Here is a 24,523-nt window from a genome sequence, read left to right as displayed (position 1 = left end):
ATACTAATGAAGTATTTGGCAATTTCTGACCCACTAGGATTCCTAGCAATCACAGGGATGGTGGTCTGCTGGGGTCAACAGACCCACATGTCTGTGATCTTTTTTTATTAAAGCAAACTTTCTTTCCCTGAAATGCATCTCATTTTCGTTGAAGGAAAATGAGATGTGTTTCAGGAGAAAGATTTTACTTTCAAGTTTAATTTTTAAGAGTTGGCAGTGCTCCAGTGGCACCCCTTCCTACTCTTAAAAAAATATATTTTTTTTTAATTCTCAAAAAGGAAGGGGTCCCAAAGGGATCTCTCATAGGAGGTATGCCCTATGTGAATGTAAGTTGCAATTAGCAGATGACTGCTGAGTATTGTGATCTTAGCATTATTTTGGGCTATAAACTATATAATGCCCCCAGTGAAACATAAGGTATCCCTTTTTAAGCTCACCTGCATAGTAAAAGCAGTTTCCAATCTGTGGGTTGTAAGCTGAAGATTGCAATTGAGATGCAACTGTCTTTCTGGGCACTGTTGCCAGGACGTTGGTGGTGCAGTTATCTTGGAGATAGCCATGTGGGACATTCTTGAGAAGAGACGGCAGGCAGAACCTCACGCCAAAGGCCTTGTTAGCCATTCTAAAGACATGTCTGAAATGCAGTGGACAACAACACATATGATACGCTGGTTGATAATGGCCCAAGCTGTCGCCAAAGTATTGTCAGCTGAACATGAAAGTAATATTTATGCACTAAAATGAATAAAACCGAGTCTTTAATCCAAAGTGAAAACACGTTAGAAAACTGTGAGAGACAGGAAACCATATGCAGATTTTGCACACTGCACCAACAGGGATCCTCATCAACACTAAACAGTCAAAACTATTCGATGGAACAGAAAAATAGTGTTAGTGACCCCTTTCTCTTCCTTAATGGCTATCCCTTCACCCTTATATAATAGTCTTGAAAAATCTAGTATGTAAATACTGTGTTACCTCCCATATAATAGCAACTTCCAGACGTTGTCACACAGTGAGACTCCATACACAAAGGGACAGATTAGCAGCTCTGGTTACATGATCTGTCAATTCATATTCTGATAATGTTTGCCTAAAAATTGGGCATGAAACCTTTTGCCCAGTTGCTCACACTTTATAATGCTAAAACTATTTCAACTGCAGTGTATGGCTCAGGGATCTGGGCTATAGGAGAGAAGAGTGTCCTACAGACAACAGAAAATACCTTTTTAAGGAGATTTCTGTTGGTACCCCGCTCAATCCTGGCATCTATTGTGCATTGGGAGTTGGGTGTTGATTTCCTCTCGGATATCCTTGAAACAAAACCCCTATTATTGTGGCGATCCGTTTGGTCCAAACAAGAAACTCTATTCACTAAGTAAATTCTTTAGGACTGTATGGGCCTAGATATGATGAATAGAATCCCGTGGTTACGGAATATAAAACAGGCCTTGTTGGGCTTGGACCAGGTAGAGAGAGATTTATGGTCTCATCCAGAGAATTTCTTATGGTATTCAAAAAACGAAGGAGCATATCACCAAGGCGCTGCGATAAAATTATCTCCGCTTTAGCGTCCGTTTTCGGGCGAAAAGCGGCGATAATTTTATCGCATTATCAGCAAGGTCACGCTATCACGTGAATCCTTGCCTTAGCGCCCTTTCCCTCAACGCCCAGCTTTGTATCTCTAATGAGATGCAAAGTGGGTGTTCCGCTTAAAAATATCGTGAGAAATGTCACTAACCGACATTTCTCCTATCATCAAACCTCCCGCTAACTTGCATGGCGATAAAAAAAGTAACACTAACTGCGCTTATCGCTACTTTTCTTACGTCTGCTTTCAGTCCGACTTAGCCATTATATCCAATGGAAAGTGGATATAATGGCTAAGTCTGCCCTATCAACAACGTATCGCCAATCGTTGTGCGATTATCGCTGGATTTCCAGCGATAATCGCACATTTGGCAGCCAACTCTGGAATTATTATCGCTTTGGAGGTAAGCGTTCCTGATAGCATGCTATCTACTCGATAATATCCAGCGATAGCCGGCGATAATTATCCTAGCGCTAAGCGCACTTAGCTATAATTATCTCTGATTGTTGCTGATATGCCCCCAAATCAGGGAGCATGTGCTGGATGCCAGCTGTGGGAAGTGGGAACAAGTAGACCTTCCTAAGGTTATAGTGTGGTGGTACAGAGTATGGAATGAACAGTCAGGTTTTAAACTGTACCTTACGATAGTCAACACTGCACAGCACAGGTATCTTTTAACTTACTTCCACCTTCTATTTTCCATTTCTTGATCGCATTCCCCAAAAATGAGAGCTGGCCACAATTACCAGATAATGTCCCTGTGATAATAGATCTGAACAGTCCACTCAGCACATAGCACGTTTCTGTCAATGTTATCTTATCCCCAGGAAATCTCTTCCCAAACCATTGTTTTGACAGAATTATTTACCATCAGGCAGCTTCTACAATTTTGTATGAACTAGGGGACACAAGAGTATGCTAAAGGGTTACCCTGTTTCTTTTCAGAGTAATCCACATTAAAGCTTTCTTAGACGATTCAGGAAACTCAAAAACATAATAAGGGTTAATATGTTAATTTTAATTCCATGCTTTGCTTTATTGGTGATACCATTAGGTCTTCCTGATTAAATGTAAACAGTGTCTGTAGAATTCAACTTTATCCATTTGGAATTCTGGATTTAGGAGATTAAGGTTTTTTAAAAACACTGTAATAATGTATTGTATTGTTTTGTGCTTTTGTGCCGAATAAAGCTTTTTTTTGCTTTGAATTCATATGATTATATTCTAATATCTATATATTATGGTATTTTATGGTACATTAGGGAAATCTTTTTTTATATAAACCAGACATCAGAAGAATCTCCAGATAACGGATGCAAGTAACAAGGTATTATACCATGGTTTATTGCACTGAAAAATTATTTAATAAAGAATTGAAATACATTGTCTTACTTTGACTTAGGTCAAGAAAATATATCAACATGAAAAGCGACTTATGAATGGAAACCACACAGTCGACCTCCTGTTAAGAGACTTTCAGAAGAATTACCGTATGTACGTGTACCCTGTTCACTGGCAATTTAGTCAGCTTGACCATCATCCAGCAGACAGGTAAGAAGTACTCATACTCTTGATAATGTTGATCCTGAATTTAAAAATAAGTTTTGTGTTGATGGTAGGTAAAAATTGGAGCATTTTGCACAGGAGGTCAAATCACAAGTCATTTTTCTGTGAGGTTTAGTAAAACATTTGTAATAAAAACAACTATTACATTTTTTTAATTCCTTCTGTGTGTAACGTTCTTTTTGTCTGAATGATACGCAATTTTCTAGCTGTCCTTTATTGATCAGTTATAAAGTACTATTTTGAACTGCTCTCTGCTGTCTAATTCACAGGTATAATGTCTCTATTCAATCTCATATGGATTTGTTTCCTTATCTATATTTTGATCTTTTTATTCTATCAATATTGCTTTATTACTGTATAGCAGTCTGCAGATTATCTATGTAATTATTGTATTCTTTGCGGGGCACGTCACTTTTTCTTGTAAACATAAAATGTAAAACTTTTGAAAATGATCCCTCTCTTCACTTTTCAATTGAAACAACTCTCAAAGCTCATTCGAATTCCTGTGCGCCTGTCTTAATTAATATTCTTCTATAGTTCTTGATCGCTCAACTTGTACTCATCCAATCTCTCTCTACTGTGTTCTTATATATATATATATATATATATATATATATATATATATATATATATATTATATATATGCATTAGGCCATTTCACCTTAGTGCTATGTAAATACCTAATAACTTAAATATCTTGAAGAATGACCTCTTTGGTGGTGCTGTGTCCTTCTGTGCGTGAAGTGGATGCTGTTTGAGGGTGGTTTGACCGCTGCAGAAAGGATCAATTTCATATATATATATATATATATTACCTACTGGCGGTCGCCAGTAGGTAGTTATAGTTAGGACCCCTTTTCCATAGGAAAACCTCAACATTCTATTTTGAATAACTTTGGCGCCGGTCGACGAATCCTCGCGAATTTTTCAAAATAGGTGGGGCGCTATGCTCCGCTCCTACCCTGAAAGTCTCGGGGGGATTCGTCAAGCGGGGGCTGAGAAAAAAGGGGGGTCCCAAAACGCGTTTTCCCCATGCATTTTTCCATAGGACCTTTAGACAGGGCTACAGCCCGAACGGCTGAACAGAGTTACTTGAAATTTGGCAGAGAGGTAGTCCCCAGGTCAAGGAAGTTCCTTTTGTAGGTTTGGTGTAAATCTGTTCAGTAGATTCTGAGAAAATAGCCTTTAAATCAATATATATATATCTAAGCGCGCTCCGTGCGCGCTGGGTGCGCGCACCTCGCCGTGCGCGAGCGCAATTCTGATTGGTTGTTAGATCTTAGTAAACATTCGAATCGGTGGAAATCAGGAAGCGGCGGCCGCCATTTTGTCTATCGCATAAAGAGGGGGTGATAAACAAAGGGGGAGAACTTGAAAAGGGGGCAGAGTGGGTAGAAATAGACCCAGTAGGCATTGTAAGGGGGTCAAAGTAGGACCTTGTAGGGCAAAAAAAAAGATTAATATTTTGTTAAAAAATATCGCCGAGTGCGCGCACCCAGCGCGCACCCGGAAAAAAACTTAATAAAACAAATTTTTAAAAAAACGCATTTAAGTGTTTAGATATAAGGTGGCTCTAAAAAGAGCCCTTGTGTTTATTGTTTGTTTTTTGGTACCTACAAGTAAGTACATGGCCCATCTAGCGTAACGTGGGCACGCGGTGCGCGTAGCCCACCGTGCGTGCACGCCACTAACTGCGTAAAGTGGGCGCGCGGTGCGCGAAGCGCACCGCGTGCTCACTGTGCGCGCACGGTGCGCGAAGCGCACCGTGCGCGCACGGAACGAACTGCGTTAAGTGGGCGCGCACGCCACGAATGGCGTAAAGTAACTTAGCATTTAAAAAAACGTACAAATTCACTGAAAAAACCATAGGTTTCACACACGTTATAGTTAGGAATTAGCATTTAAAAAACCTTGCAAATTCACTGAAAAAACCATAGGTTTCACACATGTTATAGTTAGCGGAAATTTTACTGATAAAAAACCAATGAAATTCCCCCGTTATAGTTAGTGCAGGCAACTATAACTCACGCGACCGCAATCTTCTGCTGATGACATATGTGTCTTTATGAAAAAAAAATATTTGTAATATATGTATAGCTAAAAATGTATGGAAGAAGACATGGGCAAATAAGTGTCTAAATACAGTATTAGCATCAGCAGAGGATTGCGGTCGCGTGAGTTATAGTTGCCTGCACTAACTATAACGGGGGAATTTCATTGGTTTTTTATCAGTAAAATTTCCGCTAACTATCACATGTGTGAAACCTATGGTTTTTTCAGTGAATATATATATATATATATATATATATATATATATATATATATATATACACGCTCCTCTTTCCACACAAAAAGCGGAGCACTCTCAGGCAGGTGCAGCCTTTGTGGCTGTGGACTCCGCAACAATATTTTGCTCCACTCCTTCTGTTTTTGTCCAAAGGAAAATATCGCACTCCCGGCGGCGTTTTCAACAAAATTTATTTAAGTGACCAAATGACCAGCAACAGACGCCTTGCGGCAGAAATGCCTTTCTCGATGTCACCAGCACACCAGAAACGCCATGTTTTTCAACTTTGGCATTGTCATAAACACAAAGAAAGGACTAACACAATTGCTCTAAGATAGGCGCCATTTTGTAATGGGTATAAACACTCCTATTCACTGTACCTTACCATTCCTTTATGAATGTTTCAAAAGTACCTTACTACAATGTTCATGGTTTATATAAACTCATATTCACACATTATTCAATCATCAATCGCATATCGATTTACGAGCAGACATTGTATCATGGTACATACATTGTACGGCGAAATTAAATCTATGTACCATGATACAATGTCTGCTCGTAAATCGAAATGAGGGGGTTCATTTTGCCATAGAAATTTTAAATAAATGCTGCAAAAAGAAAATTTAGGGCACATTTTGAATGACTTCTCAAATCCTCTTCTATTTCATCAAAAAATTCTGACATGCAGACTGAAACATGCACTTTCAATACCAGCAGTAGACTTCCAGTTAACACCTGGTGAACAGTAGCTTTACTACAGTGATCTAATGAGCAACTAGAGTGCTAACATTCTGAATTTATGGCAAATGTGTGACACATCTGAATGCCTTTGTGCTGGAATCAAAGTAAAAAACTGTAAGCAATTTCCTACTGAGGAGACTGCAGTAAATGAGGAAATGAGGAAACTTCATAACAAATAAGTCTCCCAAGATGGCCACCAGAGAAAAAATAGCCCAAATGTATCACAAATATCACCCAGATGTAGCCCACGTATGATCCAGTAGCCCAATGACAGAAGTGTGCAAAACACTTTTTATTTTTTGTTTTTTTGCAGTTTTTTATAGGGCAGATTAGTCAGGTATTGGAGCGTTGCATCTTACTTGGACCCCTTATTGCATATTTTGCACGAAGTACTTGAGATTGATTTTGCGAAATATTGAACTTTACCATTCTGTTTTGCTGTGAGCTGGGCTTTGTAACACCCGTTTTTACCAACTGGTTTTAATTAATTCTCGTATTGAATTAAGAACGAGAATTTACTGTTTTTTTGTACACTTTTATGATCTATGTTTGTAAATCAGATCGAATAAAGTTTATTGAATTGAATTGAAGTCTCCCAAGATGGCTACCAGAGAAAAAGGAGCCCAAATTTAGGCCAAATATCACCCCGATGTAGCCCACGTATAGCCCAATGAAAGAAGTTTTTTTGCAGTTTTATGTAGTGCAGACTGGTCAGGTATTGGAGTGCGTTACATGAGCATTGGTTACATCACACAAAGACAAATTCATTTTGGTTGTAGGCATGGGGAAATTAAGTGATTTGACCAGAATCACAGAATGTCGACATGAAGCTGAAACTCCAACCTCGTTCCCCAGTCGCAAAGTCTGCAGCTCTGGAAGTAACATCATTTTCTCCCCCCTAAGTGCAACATTTAATCGTGATCAACTGGGTAAAAGAACATAAAGATACAAAATAATTTAAAAGGGCTTTGTCGCTATTTGAGAACTCAGAAAATATGTCCTCATTTTAGTTTTTAGAGCACTAACCATAATTTCAATGCAAATAAGACCCTCTCATTTCTATAATTTCTAAAGGAAATTCTTTAGGTATTAAAGGTTTGATTACATCAAGATGACATCAGGCGTGCCACACTTTTATAATAAAAATAGAATGTTAGCAATCTAGTTGTTCATTAGGATACTGTTGAAAGAAATTTGAGGTAAATCACACTTCTCTAAAAATGTATGAATAAGTGATTAATCACTTGTGGGAGGTTTATTACATAACTCTGAATAATACTTCATAAATTCATTCACTATTGCTGTATGAGAAAGGGCTGTTTGTTCATCCGATTTGTGTATAGCACTAATTTGAGTTTTATCTTTCTTAATACGCAAATAGATTGCTAAAAATCTTCCAGATCTATTAGCATTAAAACAGAATTTAGCTTTTGATATTTGTATGCCTGCTTTAGTGCTTAATTTGGAGTTCAGTTCATAGCAAAGTTTTTGGAAGTGTATTTTTTAGTTAATGTCACTTTATGTAAAAAAAAGACGTTCATATTTAGAAATGTTATGTCTAATTTGTTAATTTGTGTATTAAATGTCTTATTTGTATGAGCCATAATGGAAATTGTAACCCTGCCTAATGTACGCCTTAAAGGCATCCAATCTGTTTACAATTGATGTAGGACCTTCCGGGTTAAACATAAAATATTAATGAATTGATGATAACATTTAGGGTTTGTTGTCGTTATTCAGAACATTATTTGTGTTCACGCGCCATCTTCCTCGAGACCGTTAAGATACTGTAGGGTGCAAAATACATGTATTCTTGTCTTCCTTTTCTTGCTCTTCTTTTCTTTATTACAGTATATAATTATATTCATGGTACTTAAGATTGTTTAGCCGATAATAATAAAATATTTAATAACTGTATGATAGTTCACTAGTTAGAAAATTATAACATATGTGTACCTTTTTCCGATGCTCTTTTTTGAATGGTCTTGTTTATATATGATCAAAATCAATAAAATATTTCAATAAGGATACTGTTGAAAGGCAGAGGTCAGGGGCACGGACTCGGAATAAATTGAAGGCAGGTAGGAGGGTGCAGAGGCAACAATTTGACCACACTGGGCAGGCAGGAAGGGCAGTGGCAGAACATCAGACTTTGGAGGGCAGTGGAAAGGGGAGGCAGGGGCAACAAAGCAACAATGCAGGACAGGCAAGGGAGTCCGTGGCAAAATAATAGACCATTGTGGGCAGAGGAAAGAGGCAGTGGTAGAACAACCATACATGCCAACAGATCCGAATTAGCCAGGAAACGCCCAATATTGTTAAGCCAGAATGGGCTTTATTTTGTCTGTTTCCTGTCTACAATCTCCACTTTTCCAATGTAAGTCAATAGGGAAAATCAATTCCCCAGTGTTTTAAAAAAAATCTCCCTCTTACTTAGTTCAAAATGTTAGCAAGTATGGTACATTGGATCATGGAAGGCAGGAGGAATTGGGGTAGGGACATAGACTTGGATAACAGAGGACAGGAGGGACATGGACAGGTGCACCAAACTGACATTATAGGACAGGCATATGGGTTTGCAGCAGCACAATACACCACACAGGGCATGTGGGATGGCAGTGCAGCACAACAATCTATGGAAAGCAATATGGAGGGGACAGGACCATGCACATGGACAACAGAGAACAGAGGGAAAAGAGGCAGTGGCAGCAAGGTGACCATAATGGACAGACAGGAGAGAATGTGGCAGCATAATGGACCATAAAGGGCAGGAGGGAGGGATCAGGGGCATTACAATCGAACAGACAAGTTAGGAGGGAGGGAATAGGGGTCTGCAGATAGAAAACAGAGGGCAGGGAGCAAGGGGGCAGGGCAGGAGCAGCAAGCTGACCATGGAGGTCAGGCAGGATGGGCACTAGAAGCACAACACACCATGGAGGACAACAGTGAGTCTATAATGGCATACACACAGACCATGGAGGAAAAGTGGGAGGGGGTCAGGGGCAGCTAGCTGATCACACAGGGACGGTGGGAGGGGCCATGGCAGCGCAGAGGACCATGCATGGCAAGAGGGAGGGTTAGTGGCAGCACAATGGCCTTGATGGGCAAAGGAGGGGAAAGGGGAATGCACAAAGGACCATGGAGAATAGAAGGGAGGGGTAGGAGCTGGGCACAGACAAGAGAGTTCAGGGGAAGGGGCCTCACAACAGACCGCGCGGGGCAAGCAGGAGGAGCAAATGCAGCACAACAGACCAGGGAGGGCAGAAGGGTCTGGCAGTAAAATGGACCATGGAGGATAGGATGAATGGGATAGGGCATGGAAAGTGGACAGGCAGGGTGTAGATGGCAGGAACAGGTTACAGTAATCAGACAATGCTAGGCAGATGAGTGGGGAGTGGCAGCTCAACAGAACACTCAAAGTAGATAGAAGGGGCAGGTCCATGGAATATGATGGGCAAAAAGGATGGAGCAGGGGCATGCACACAGACATTGGAGGGTAGGGGGAAGGAGAGTAGGGACAGCAATCTAAGCACAGAGCAGAGGCTAAGCAGGAGATCAATGATGGGGCATATAATTGGGCAATTGAGGGCAGAAGGAGTGGACTGGGACATCATGCTAAATGGAGGGCAGTGGCAGCACATCAGACAATGCATGGCAGGAGGGAGGAGGCTAGTGCATAGAGTCAGACAGCAGAGGATAGGGAGGAAGTGGATGGGGCAGCAGGCTGACTGTTCAGAGAAGGCAGGAAGGTCAGTGGCAGAAAAACAGCTACACAGGGCTGTAAAGAGGGAGCAGGGGGCATGGACTTGGACAATGGATGGCAAGGAGGAAGGGAGGCAGGAGCAGCAAGCTTGGGTGGGGGCAGCACAATGCCAGGCCTGGCCCTGCTTCCAACCCCCAACATCCATTGTGATAGGAATCTTACTTAACGTTAAATAAAACTAGACATTTGCTGAAAAAAACAAAGATTACTGGGATGTTATAGTTAGACTCAGATTTCACTCGTACAAAACCAGTGAAATTCAGCAGTTATAGTTACCTGAGCTGACTATAACTTACGCCCCTGCAATGCACTGCTTATGACCTCAGACATTACATCATTCATGACATGGTCAGTGACATCACTCATGACATCTCAAATGAGCTGTGAATGGAATGGAACTATAATCACTCAAACTTTATTTAGGGATAGTGTGTGTATATTAACACCCCTTTTTTTCTTTTCTTTCATGTAAGAACCATTATAATACGCAAAGGGCCCAGATCAATATGGCCGATAACCTTTCACTTTAAAGTAACGTGTAGTCCATTCTTTATGTTGATGTTTGCAATCGTAAGTATGTTCATTATGAACAAGTCATGTTGACATACAGGTACGGCGGTTACGGAGCAAGATATGCTAAAATGACATTGTGTGCATATCAACATTTTTGTGATTAATGTAATATGTAGTCCTTTGTTAATGTTGGCAACTGGAGGCATTTGTACATTTAAATAAGGATGCTACAATGAGGTCTTGTATCGTTATCTAGGTTCTGACGAGCCAAAATTGTGGATTGCATTCTTTGCGGATTAAATACATCTGCTGATTCCTTCCTTGTAAGATTGAGAGGAGATATAATACATATATATAAAATTCACAGAAAAAAACACAGGTAGCAGGGAAGTTATAGTTAGATATTAGCATTTAAAAAACCTTAGATATTCACTGGAAAAAACACAAGTTTCAGGGTCGTAATAGTTAGTTTGACATTTCACTCGTACAAAACCAGAGAAATTCAGCTGTTATGGTTATCTGAGCTAACTATAACTCACGCCCCCGCAATGCACTGCACATATTACATCACTCTTGACATGGACAGTAACATCACTGATGACATCTCAAATTACATCACTGATAACATCACTGTCGACATCATCCAGTGGCTGTGAGTGTTTCTAATGTGGTATACATATGATGATCCAGTCAGTGTGTGACTGACTGTATAAGTGAGTGATTATACGTGTCTGGGTGAATGTATGGGTGAGTGACTAATCTGTGTGAATATCTATATCAGTCTGTCAGTTGGTATGTAAGTGGCTGCATGGGTTGGTGAATAGGTACATGAGTGTTTTTCTGGGTTATTGATTGGTTGTCTGAGTACCTGTATGGGATTGGTTGTCTGAGTACCTGTATGGGTGCCTGAGTGTCTGTGTGTTGTGTGACTACCTGCACGGATGTGTGAGTGGGTGTTTCACTGGGTGTATGCGTTCATGAGTGTTTCTGCGAGGGGCTATTTGGGTGAGTGAGTGTGCATATGGGTGTGTTGGAGAGGGAATGGATGTCTCAGTGGTATATGTATGAGTAACTGTATATGTGAAAGGCAGTATATGTGAGTGTTGGAGTATATAAGTTGCTTGTGTCAGTGATTGTATAAGAGAGTAAGTATGTGGTAGTATCTGTATGAAAAGGTGAGGTGGTGTGTGTATAACTGAATAGGTAAGTAAATAACATTGTGATTGACTCTTTGGGTGACTAACTAGGCGTGGGAGTAACTCTATTGGTGAGGCAGTGTGTGAATGTCTGTCTGTATGGGTGTATGAGTGTATATAATAGTGGCTGTATTGATGAGTGACTGCATGTATGAGTGACTGTATGGATGAGTGAGTGGATGTGTGTGTAGACCTAGGAATCAGTGAGTTGGTATGTACTAACTGGTATGGGTGTTTCTATGGTTTTGAGAATGGTAGTCTGTATTTTAGAGTGGGTGTCTGAAAGGTTATATTAGGTTGTGAGTAGGTGCATCAGAGATTAAGTGGATGATGCCATCAGTGATGTAATTTGAGATGTCATCAGTGATGTCACTGACCATGTCATGAGTGAAGTAATATGTGATGTCATCAGCAGTGCATTGTGGGGGCATGAGTTATAGTTAGCAAAATGACCAAACACAGCAGGATAGGAAGACTTTATCTAAGCTAGTTGCATGTCAGGGCAGCAAAGCAAGTCCGAGACAGAGGCACTTGCACGGTAATCCAGAAGAGTCAGTCTCCTACCAGGTTGACATGCTGGGGCAGAGCCACATCATAAACCAGATCAGTGGGAATGAGGTAGAGCCAATCACACTGCACGTCTGCATGGGAAATGCCACATTACCTTATAATTTAGAGATCACTCCCAGTAGATTTTGTATGCCCCAAAAGGAAACTGACTGCAATATCTTTGTATAATAAGAACACTGTCAAGTGTCTCTCACAGATCTAACCAAATTAAGTTCTTGTAGAATTTAGATATTAGGATTCAGACAATCCTGTTGTAGAATCGCTAACATTACTAGTGATTTCAAGGAGCCATGTCCTGAATCCCGAAAATCTGTGCACCAGTATCAGTATTTTACAGTGATTATACAATGTATTATGTACTGTTCATTTACAAATTGAATGAGTAAATATTATCACAATACTTAATGTCGCTGCAATTAAAAATAATATAGTGAAAACCAGATACACCCCAGACAGTGCTCATCACACATCTCTAAGCTTTTAGACTAAAATCAATAACTATGTTGGATTTAGCTCTCATGTATTAGCTCGTATTCTGTTATAATATTTGCAGCGTCATGTAGAGCCCTCTGCGTGCCTGTATTCCAGTAGGCCCCAAACCAGTTTCATGGTTTTTAGCATCTTTTGCCTAACATCTAGTCAATCTGCTTGTCCCACCCTAATCGCATGGAACTTTTATACACGTTTCTTCTAGAGTCTGTAGCGATCATTTACCCCAGGAAATCACGGGCAATCAACATACAAACTGCCCCCAGCAAAAAAACTCTGCTCAGAATATACCAACAATGAGTGAAGAGTAAAATGCAGCACCAACGACCCTGAAGGCCTCCTCTCCTTTGTGAAACAACTTTGGAAAGAAGGGGAAGCAGCCAACCCCGATATAATTGGAGGCTGGGAGGCATTTACAATAGCCCTACGAAACAGCCACGGAGATATAAAGGGACATTCTCGAAACAGGAGAATAACGTGCCATCAAAACCCACGTCCAGGCTCCAACCTATGGAATAATGCCAAATTAAAACAGCTAAAAGCACGGATAAACCTCACATTACGGAGGTTGAAGAAAGACCCCTCGGCATTACAAGAACTGAGGCAGTTAAAAGCCACCCGTAAAAAACTTATTTGGCAAAATAAAAAGGAAGCCGAAGAATCTCTTTGGGCCAGACTTCTATACGACATCAAAAACAATAATAGTGTGCAATTTTGGAAGAAGATTAATACCCTATCTAACTCGCAAAGTCAGTGCATCAGCTCCAATGTCACAGAAGAAGCATGGATAACTTACCTCAAACCACACTTAAATAAAGAACAGACTCCCCAAATTGGCTTAAATAATCCTGCGTCAAGAATGGAAATTCAACCATTCCAGCCAAACTCTAATGTAGAACATGGACAGAATTTCACAATAACAAATACCCAAGTCCGCAAAAGAATCTTGAAAGGCAGACGCGAAGGAGCTCCAGGTTCAAACGGGATTCCGCCCATACTATTCAAACAAGATCCTGAATTTTGGGCTACAGTCTTAAAACCGATCTTTGACAGAATCCTGCAGACATCAACGGTACCATCGTCATGGAGGGGCTCAATAATCTCTCCCATCTATAAAAAAGGCAACAGGAGTGATCCAAAGAGCTATCGGTTGGTGGCACTTTTGGACAAAGAAGCCAAATATTATGCCGGGGTACTCCTCCAAGAACTAACAACATGGGCTACAGAAACTAAAGCAATACCCTACAATCAAACCGGTTACTGTAGAGATATGGGCACTGCCACTAACATCTCTGCCCTCTCATTAATGATAGACACTGCTCTTGTAATCAAACAGCCCTTGTACATCTGCTTCATTGATTACAGTTCAGCGTTTGATCATATAAACAGAAGTATCCTGTGGCAAAAACTAAAAACGCTAGGCATACCATCGCTGCTCCTAAAACAACTAATCCTTCTACATAGTAACACCTGGGTACAAGTAAAACTGGGGGCAGGAGACCATTTAACGAAAAAGATGAACACAACTTCAGGGTTAAAACAAGGGTGTGTACTTGCCCCGACACTTTTTAATCTATATATGGCCGTGATTTCAGTTCAACTTAATGGAAGCAATTTGCATGCCCCGAAGCTAGGAGGCTGTCAGCTATCTAACCTCCTGTATGCAGACGACTTAGTACTCATCAGTCGGACACCAATTGGATTACAACACCTGATGGACATTACATCTCAATACTCAGAGACCAACAAACTAAGCATTATTCAAGATAAAACAAAAGTTGTGTGTGAAAATCACCGGAATATAAAAATAAAATACAACTGGTACTTGGCAAAAGTCAAGCTTGAAGTCGTACAAGACTAAAAATATCTGGGGGTTACAATTGACAATAAAGGCAATTACAAAGCACAATGTGAGGCAATTAAAAAGAGGGGTTTAACAAAAGCTGTAGCATTAAGAAACCTGAAAAATGGATGTATGACGTTACAACGCATGCGATGTTACAACGCTATGCCATTACAACGCAAGTCTTTACATCGACTTGCGCTAGATGGCGTGCTAACATTAGAAAAGTGTAATTTACTATTCCAACTCCAGTCCACTTAACAGTAGGGAAGGTGTTGGGATAGTAAACTACACTATTTGTAATGTTAGCACGCCATCTAGCGCAAGTCGTTGTAAAGACTTGCGTTGTATTGGCATTGCATTTTAACATCGCATGCATTGTAACGCATGCAATGTAAAAGCTGCGCGTGGTAAAAACCACGTTGTAATGGCTGTTCCCCCTGAAAAATATGACCGCTGGACCAAGCTTTCTCCCTCTGACCAAGGTGATACAGGCTAAACTGATTCCATCAGTCACCTATGGAAGTGAAGCCATGAGAGGGAGGGACGCGGAAACATTGAACGGCACCATCGCAAGAGCACGGAGAATAATATATGGGCTGCCTGGATATACATCTCCGGCACAAATGAGGCTTGAATAACTCGCGCGACTGCCACTCTATCACAAGGATGATGTCATCAGTGATGTCAAGAGTGATGCCACTGACCATGTCATGAGTGATGTAATATGTGACGTCATGAGCAGAGGATTGCGGGCGCGCAAGTTATAGTTATCTGAAATAACTATAACGGGGGAATTTCATTGGTTTTTTACGAGTGAAATATCCACCTAACTATAACATGTGTGAAACCTATGGTTTTTTAAGTGAATTTGCAAGGTTTTTTAAATGCTAATTCCTAACTATAACGTGTGTGAAACCTATGGTTTTTTTCAGTGATATATATATATATATATATATATACACATATATATATATATATATATATATATATATATATATATATATATATATATATATATATATATATTTAATGCGTGATTTTTGTTTAATACTATTTGCCAATATTTCATGCTCTATTTCCACTGTATTTGCACTAATATGCTCGGCACCGGGCTTCTTACATCTTACATTGTACATTGTAATTACTAAATCTAAAATGGTTTGTTTCAATCTCTACGACACTCTAAGGTGCTTGTGTTGCTTTAAATCCTCAAGAAGATTTAAGTATTGAAAGGTTTTTATTGGTTGAATGTAATTTAAATATGGCAACTCGTCACAGGCGCGTCAGGTGATCAAGATCGCTTTGGCGATCGAAACGCGTCCAGGGCGGACACTTGTCTGTTTTTACTACTATGATGGCTGAATAAAACATGACCAAGGAGTAACCCCTGTTGTTTGAAGCGGTTTCTTTCACACTTTGAAGACTTCGAGTGGTTCGTACCTGTGTTTTGGAACATTACAGCAACTCAGGCATCAAAATTATATATATATATATATATATATATATACATTTATATATAATTTTATCCCGTAGGAATTTTCTTTCTTTCTTGGCAATAATTTCTTCCTCATGTTTATTAATTTTCATTATTATGTCATCCAATTTACTTTTGAATAGTTCTTCAGATTCTTCTTTTTGGATCTCAGCTTTCAATTCACTAATTTGCGTCAACAGTGACGATCTTTCTTTCCATGCGAATTTAATCAGAACAGAAAGCATGCGATTGGAGCAACCCATTAGATTTTCGGCCCATTCCTCAGCCAATTCGGGATCTGGATCCTCATATGAGGGTGCAATCAAAATTCTTAGACCACGAGGGACTCTTTTTTCTTCTTGGTATTTCTCCAATGTGATTGCTTCCCACCATTTTGAAATCTCCTTTCTCAGAAGTTTTTCGAGTTTTTGATACTTCTGGACTGCTGAGGTGGGCATCGTCATCTGTTCATCTTTATCCGATGTGTGCTCTCCTGTTTTAACAAACATTGATTTGGCTCGTAGTCTTCTGCGAGACTCTATATCCTCATCCATCCTTCTGGCTGTTGATTGAATACACTATAATAATTGTAACCTTCCACCGAATGACTGGACTCTGCAGTTGTTGAACTTCACCTCCTTGCAAGAAGGGAAAGTACGCAGAATTCCTGACAGTCCTTGTCACCCCAGTGTCTAACGTTAAAGACACCGGTGACTGAGAAACGCTACGTTGTATATTCAGAAGATCGTGGTAATAATGCTTTGGATTCGCTTGAAGAAAGCAATTCGTACACTCGTCATGCACATGGACGCTTATTCGATAAGAAATCTGATAAAAAAAGCCGATGTTACGTAGTTTGTAAAAGTTACCATCCAGCAATCAGTACCTTCTTAGCACACATCAGGCATCTTATTTTCAGAGTTATTCCTTACTGTCGGTCAGTCACGGTCGACAGCCTCCTTTCTATCGTAATTTCTTCAGCGTCAGCGTTCATTAGAATCCTCCGAGCATTCCAAGCACAATTCCTGTTATTTATGTTGGTACGTCATACGTAACGTGTTTAAAAACCACTTGGTAAAATGCTTTGTTTACCCGTGACCAAGGCGAGTGTATCGCTGAAACGTGTAGGGTATTTTCTGGCTGGAAACCGATAAGAAAAGAATAAACGATTATTTCACTGAATGACGGATGGACTCTGTGCGGTGATTACTTCCTGACGGGAGTGCAACGGTACCTGTGAGTACTTGGTGAAAAATGTATGGATAATAGTGGGCGTCTTCGGACCCACGGTTGCACCGACGCTTAAGTGTCCCGGGATATCTGAAGAAGTGAAGGGTTGTGGGATATATATATATATATATATATATATATATATATATATATATATATATATATATATATATATATATATATATATATATTTTTTTTTTAAACAAAGGACATCCGCACTCTGGAACCTTGCGAGTTGTTTATTTAACAGAGCCCAAGTCTGTCACACCGACGCGTTTCAGCCTCACGGCCTTGTTCACAAGGCCGTGAGGCTGAAACGCGTCGGTGTGACAGACTTGGGCTCTGTTAAATAAACAACTCGCAAGGTTCCAGAGTGCGGATGTCCTTTGTTTTAAAGTTAATAATTGGCCACTGGCTTGGCCCATCACCCTGCACCCGCTGCTGAGCGATCCGGTTTGAAGCCACATTGGAAGAAAAAAAGAAAAATTTATATATATATATATCATTGATCATTATAAATTGGTATCATGATAAATCTTAGAGTTATATGAAATCTCATAGTAAACAATCTTTTGTGCCTTATGGCACAAAAACATGCCAAAGTGCAAACACACATTGGCCATTGAAGATCGAGATCATAATGAATCTCCAGTTATATAAAATCTTACAATAAAATGCTATTTGTTATGTAATCGCAAGACATTTTAGAATAAAAATATTATAGTGCCAAACAATGTTATATGCAGACTGTCATTGGAATACAATTTCAATGATGTATGGATATGATAAATGTTAGAGAAAAGTATTTTGCATCTCTTCATTTCTACTAGCACAGAAGGTGTGAACATGCGCAAGTATATCATCTTGATACACACATACTCCATTCAGCCCATGTAAGATCTTCTCCATCACTTGTTGGAAGACCGAGACTAACCAAAAAGGTAGTCTGGCATATCTGAATGTTCAAGAAGGTGTCACTAACGCAGTAAGGTCCTTAGATGATTCTTCCAAATGTGTCTCATTATAGGCTGAGGTAAGATCAATAGTGCTAAAGATCCTTGCCTCTCCTATTATTATCAACAACTTTGAAACATTAGAGAAGGGATGTTGTTGACAAGCACAACATGTATTTATCTGTCCGGGATCTACACATAATCTCAAGCACCCATTGGGTTTTCTGGCAACAACCACTGGTGCCAGCCATGCAGTCCCCTCTACTTTTACAATTATCTCTTGAGATTTTGGTCAGATTGCATTTAATCTCTTATAGCAATCACCATGCACTTTGCTGCAAGTAGGCAGTTATCCATGAACCAGTCAGATTTTGTGACAGTAACCCTTCATGCAACCTAACTCTTCTCTGCATACCTGAGGAAATTCACTCTCCAACACACTCTGCAAGCTTTTGTCAGAGGACTTCTCACAAACCTATTTTAAACATGTTTCTTCTTTAAGGTAATCAGAGGAGTGTTATTTGGATCCAGCATTACACCCAATTCCCATTGATGTATCTAGCTCATAATGCGATCAACTTACTTTGAGACATATATTTTTTATGAAGTTATTCACACTTGATTGAACCTACAAAATACCCATATAATTCAATAGGGTCTCCCCCAAAAGCACAAGGTTTAATGTCAAGTTTCAATAATTGTATTGTATTGTATTGTTTTGGTAGAGCGCAAACAGCTGCCCCAGCAATGAGGCGTCCCGGCGCTAGAATAACCGCAAAAACCCAGGCCTGAGCGAAATAGGATGAAGGGAATTAGGAAAGAGGGAATAGATGCGTCTTAACTGCTTTCCGGAACGCCGAAAGACTTTCTATGGAGCGGATGTATTGCGGCAGACTGTTCCATAGTTTGGCTCCAAAGACCCTAAAGGAGCGGCCGCCCATGCGGCAGAGTTTTATACGCGGAACGCACAGTTGGTTTTGGCTGGAGGAACGCAGGTTACGCGTCGGGACGTAGGGGGTGAGGAGTGGTCGAAGCAGTGGAGGGGTATCCAGTTTGATGATTTTAAAGGTAATAAGGAGGGTCTTGAATTTAATTCTGGAGTCCACAGGTAGCCAGTGTAATTTTTGGATGGTCGCTCTGGCTGAACATCTGCGGGGGAGGCCGACTAGCATTCTAGCCGCAGAGTTTTGCACGCGTTGGAGTCGTGATATCTCTCCTTTATTGGCGCCAAGGAGGAGTACATTGGCGTAGTCAAGACGCAAAAGGATGGTAGCCTGAATAATGAGTTGGCGAGTCTTGGCGTTAAAGAAGCCTAGTATGTGGCTGAGACTCCTCAGCAGGCCAATACAGGTGCCAGCAACTTTTTTGGTGTGGGCCTGAAAGCTGAGTGAGGAATCCATCCAAACTCCAAGGTTTTTAACTAGGGATTTGGGAGGTGGGATGGTGCCTAGGAAGGACGGCCACCAGTGCTCATTTCCAGAGGCTGGTGTTTTTGCCAAGGAGTAGCACTTCTGTTTTACCAGCATTGTTATCTGTCATCCATTGGGCTACTGCGGAGAGACCGTTTTTAAAACTGGAGGAGGCGATGGAAGGGCCTTCTGTAAGAGCGATGGCCAGTTGTGTGTCGTCGGCGTACGACACCAAAGTCAGTCCCCATTCTTTGGCCACTGCTGCTAGAGGTTGCACGTAAAGATTAAAAAGGGATGGGCTCAACGCAGAGCCCTGCGGAACTCCCTGTGCAATGGGGTGAGGTTTAGATAGAAAGGGGGGTGCTGAGACCCGAAAGGATCTGTCTTTGAGAAAAGATCGGAACCACTCCAATGCCAGGGCCAGGAGAGCAGACTCAGTACTATGGCCTGGTCTGAACCCATTTTGAGATGGGTCCAGGATGATGTTTTGGACCAAGTGCTGGGATAGAGCACTGTTCACATGTGCTTCAGCAAGTTTGGACAGCCATGGGAGCAGGGAGATTGGTCGGAAATTCTCCGGTTTAGATGAATCTAAGGTGGGTTTCTTGATAATGGGTGAAACCCACGCTTGCTTCCAGGCAGATGGTACACTTGCTGATGTGAAGGAGAGGTTCAGAATAGAGGTAAGTGAAGGTAGAAAAAAGTTGAGTGACTCTAAAAATTGGGCCGGGCGCATGGGGTCTGCCGGCGAACCAGATTTAACTTCCCGGCATAGTTTGGTAAGATTGTCAATGGAAATTTTCGGGATGTGAGTCAGGGTAGTATGGTTGTGGGAAGGAGTAGGGTTTTTGGGAGGGCTGTGGGAGCGCTGAGGAAAAGAAGTATAGATTTTCTGTACCTTGTCGACAAAGAACATAGCAAGATCTTCGCATTGTTGTGCGGAGGAGATACTAGGTAGGGGGGATTTGCCGCTCTGAAGTTCTTGAACGAGTTTAAAGACTTCTTTGGCAGGGGTGGGGCTGGATTCGATTTTGTCTGCATAGAAGGCAGTTCGCGCAGCGCGGATGGCTTTATGGTACGTTTTTAGTTTTAGTAGATAGTTGGTTTTTTCTTTGTTGTTATATTCCCTTCTCCATAAGCGCTCGGCTTTTTTACAGTCTTTGCGCATGGTTTTGAGGGTATCATTATACCATGGGTTGGACGGTGAGTTGCGTCCTTTCGTCCATTTTGCTGGGATGAGGGCGTCAAGTCCTCCGGTGATCCAGTCATGAAACGCGCTATAGGTTGCGTTGATATCAGAATTGGTGTCATGGTGGAAATCCCCAAGGGTAGTGTGAAGATCGCTGATTGAAAGTTTATGCCATGGTCTTTTTAGACGACGAGTTGGTGCAGTTTTGTGCCTAATTTTGTTGACTAGAATGGACAGTTTAATAAGGTGATGGTCTGTCCATCCCATTGGTAAGGGTGTCTCTGCTTTAAGTTCTTCAATGTTTGTGAATACTGGGTCTAGAATATGACCAGCTAGGTGCGTTGGAGCTAGAATGAGGGAATTAAGTTGCAAGGCAGAGAGATCAGCGAGAAGATTTTTGATCGTGGCGTCATTTAGCAGGTCAAAGTGAAGGTTAAGATCTCCTAGGATGGTAAAGTTAGAGTTTTTTGTTACTAGAGAGTTTGCTGTCTCGAGTAGAGCCTCAATGAATTTTGAAGCAGAGCCAGGGGGGCGATAGATGTAGAGGCCCGACACAGTGAAGTTGGGGTTTATTATGATTTTAAAATATGCACTTTCACAGTCGGGCAGTTCTTCCTTGGCGAATGAACATGAAAACTGTTTCTTATAAATTATGGCGATACCTCCTCCTCTTCCATCCCTATTAATGGTCGACATAAGGTAGTCGTCTGGTAGCGTAAGGTTAGGTATGGCAGAGGTGCCATCCCATAACCAGGTTTCACAGAGGAAGAGGACGTCAGGGTTTTCGTTCTGTATGAGGGTATTGACCTCAAGGTGGTGTTTGGATAGTGACCTGACGTTAAGATGGAGAATCGTGATGGGGGTAGTATCGGCAGGCTCTAGTAGCTGTCGAATAGTGTGGGGGTTGGCCGTAGTAAAGTCACAAGTTTGACATTGAAGGCAGGTGAGACCAAGCGTGCCTGTAATGTTTGCGCAGGACCGTCCAGGATTCCCGGCAAGTAGTTGTTCCCTATTGTAATGAAGGGGTGCTGATGGAGAACGGCCAGGGGGACTGGCGAGAGGCGATGACTTGGCGAGGACGGGCGAAGACGGGCTTGCCTTAGGCGCGCCTTCGGCGCGCAGACGGCGCTCCCGCTGCGCTCGTCCGCTGCGCTTGCGTGGGAAGCACATTTAGGGAAAAGGGGGGTGGGCGTGGCCTGTCGGCTTCCGCCTCAGAGGTTTAGTTTCCAATGGGCGCGCTATCAGTCAGCGCTTTTTATAGGCGGGGGGTGGGCGTGACCTGTCAGGTGGGCGTGGCCTCGCGTGTGCAGTGATGGCGGCCGTGAAACAACTATCCCACGAAGCAGCGCTAGATCCGCTGATTGTGGGGTGCCTGCTTGGCGATAAGCCCAAAGAAGAGCTCAAGGTGAGATCCAAGTTAAAATAAGTTACAACACAAAAATTTAAACAGTTTTAAAAAAGCGAGCGAATAACACCTCCGGCTTCCGCCTCAGAGGTTTGGTTTCCAATGGGCGCGCTGTCAGTCAGCGCTTTTTATAGGTGGGGGGTGGGCGTGGCCTGTCAGGTGGGCATGGCCTCGCGTGTGCAGCGATGGCGGCCGTGAAACAACTATCCCACGAAGCAGCGCTAGATCCGCTGATTGTGGGGTGCCTGCTTGGAGATAAGCCCAAAGAAGAGCTCAAGGTGAGATCCAAGTTAAAATAAGTTACAACACAAAAATTTAAACAGTTTTAAAAAAGCGAGCGAATAACACCTCCGGCTTCCGCCTCAGAGGTTTGGTTTAAGCCTTTAAGCTTCTCTTTGTAGAATTTACCCCCAACAATCATGATCTTTGCTCCAGACTCAAACAAAACCCTGATTCTTTTCCCCTCAAGCTCAATGTAGTCTAGAGGCCCAATATCACTTTTGGCTCCCACTTGCAGCACTATCTGGCCACACTTGAAGTCAAAGCTTTTTCTGTCCTGATTGTTGCTTAAATCTACCTTATTCACTCTTTGTTTTACATTTTTCATTCTACTGACTGAAGCAAAATAACCCTTTTTCTTATAGTGTACACAGGCTGCTTTAAGAGCAGGACAAGCTTTGTCATTTACTAAATGGCCTGCTCTATCACATCTATAGCATTGTATCTCTACATTTGTCTGTTGATTCATTCCCCGAGTATTTTATATTCTTTCTTCTTCTTATCTTCCTTGGCAGACTCTTTTTTCCTATTTCCACTTGAAATGGTATGCTTATCCTTAGCGGAGTCCTTTTTCATCATAATCCACACACTTCAAGGAGTGCTAAATTTTCTTAGCAATAGTCAACACCCCATCAAGAGTGGGCTCCTCTCTTAGCCAAAGTTCATCACATACCTTCATAACGTTGCACCCCACCATGAACTAATCCCTGATTCTTTCCCTCCTACAAAGACCACATTTACAGGAGGAAGCCAAATGTCTGAGTTCAGTTATCCATCAACTCCCCCCCCCCCCGGTTGCACTCTTTTCCTAAAAAAGTAACGTTCAAGAATGGTGCTTACTTTTGGTAGATAATATAGGTCTAGTTTTAGTATGCAAGTCTCGTATTCATTAAGATGTACAGCTTTGCTGTCCAGCAGATGTGGAAGGTGATCACCTTCTGAACCAGGACAGTTAGGCAGAAGAGTAATTCCCCTTTCTGCACTGGAAGAGGTGCCACAAACCCTTACATAAAGTTCAAAAACGTTTTCCGCTTAGCCCATTTGATATGTGGATTTCCAGGGCGAAATTAAAAAATGGAGTGTTGTTCTGCAAAAATACTAGATGAAAGGGATAGACACTCTTTTTTATTTATTTTTTAGTCCTCATACATGCCATCGGAAAATGCTCTAGATGGAATATTTCCACACCCTTCAAACAAGCCCTTATTGGAGACCGCCCTAATGGTGGGCCTGAAGGAGGGGTAGAGTCTTCCCAGAGGTACGGCTATATCCTGGTCCCACTCCCGTTCACAACACCTGGGGCACCACCTGTTACTGGGGAGGACCGGACCGACAGACCACCGGCATAATCATAGGACTGATCTTAATTCCCTCTCCAGACCTCTAGTGCTGCCCCGATTCTTTTGGCGCTAGAGTTGTCACAGGCCATATCAGATTGACTAGTCATGATGATGTTCTTTAGGCAGTCCACAAAGGAAGGAGGTGCCTCAAGCTTCCAAGCTTTACAAATTTCCCTCCTAGCAATGATTACTACCTAGAATGCAAACTTCGAGGCTGGGGCATTCATACAATAGTCCGGCAAAAGACCGTAAACAATTAGCCTTGCACTTACTTCAATCTTCATGTGCAACACATTCTCCAGGAAACCACATACCTCAGTCCAGAAGGGGCCGATCTTCGGGAAATCCATAAATATATGCAGGTCATCAGCCGCTGGATGCTTACATCTGGGCAGTGGTAGATCGTTGCAGACATCTTAGATAATTTACCCGGAGTCCAGTACACTCTATACGCGGTGTATAAATGGTTTCTCCTGAGATTAGCTGGTTTAACCACAGCCTGTAACATAGAAAAGGAGTCACACCAGAGGTTCCGTAAGTCATCCCCATTTTCGGAGAAACCACTGCCCCATCATCTCACCAATTCTAAATCTAGACGATCCCCTGTATCTATAAAAGCCCCATACCAGAAGGACACTTCACGTTTCCATGATCCTGTTCTAGAAATAGAGTCAATGGT

The 24,523-nt window shown here is 41.6% G+C and overlaps 1 protein-coding gene across 2 annotated transcripts in view; it reads left to right on the top strand.

Annotated features, from left to right (window-relative positions):
* The window catches only part of LOC146866307 (uncharacterized), a 292,597-nt gene that overhangs the window by 196,636 nt on the left and 71,438 nt on the right, over nt 1–24,523 (top strand). For both annotated transcript variants that reach the window (XM_085640842.1, XM_085640841.1), the window contains exon 9: nt 2,994–3,142. In XM_085640842.1, coding sequence (XP_085496968.1) covers nt 2,994–3,142 — 149 coding nt within the window. The remainder of the gene's footprint in view (nt 1–2,993; nt 3,143–24,523) is intronic.

This window comes from Triturus cristatus, chromosome 2_1, assembly GCF_964204655.1.
Source record: "Triturus cristatus chromosome 2_1, aTriCri1.1, whole genome shotgun sequence".
NCBI classification, from domain to species: Eukaryota; Metazoa; Chordata; class Amphibia; order Caudata; family Salamandridae; genus Triturus; species Triturus cristatus.
Note: the sequence above shows the minus strand (reverse complement) of the source record. Positions and strands in the feature narration are given on the sequence as shown.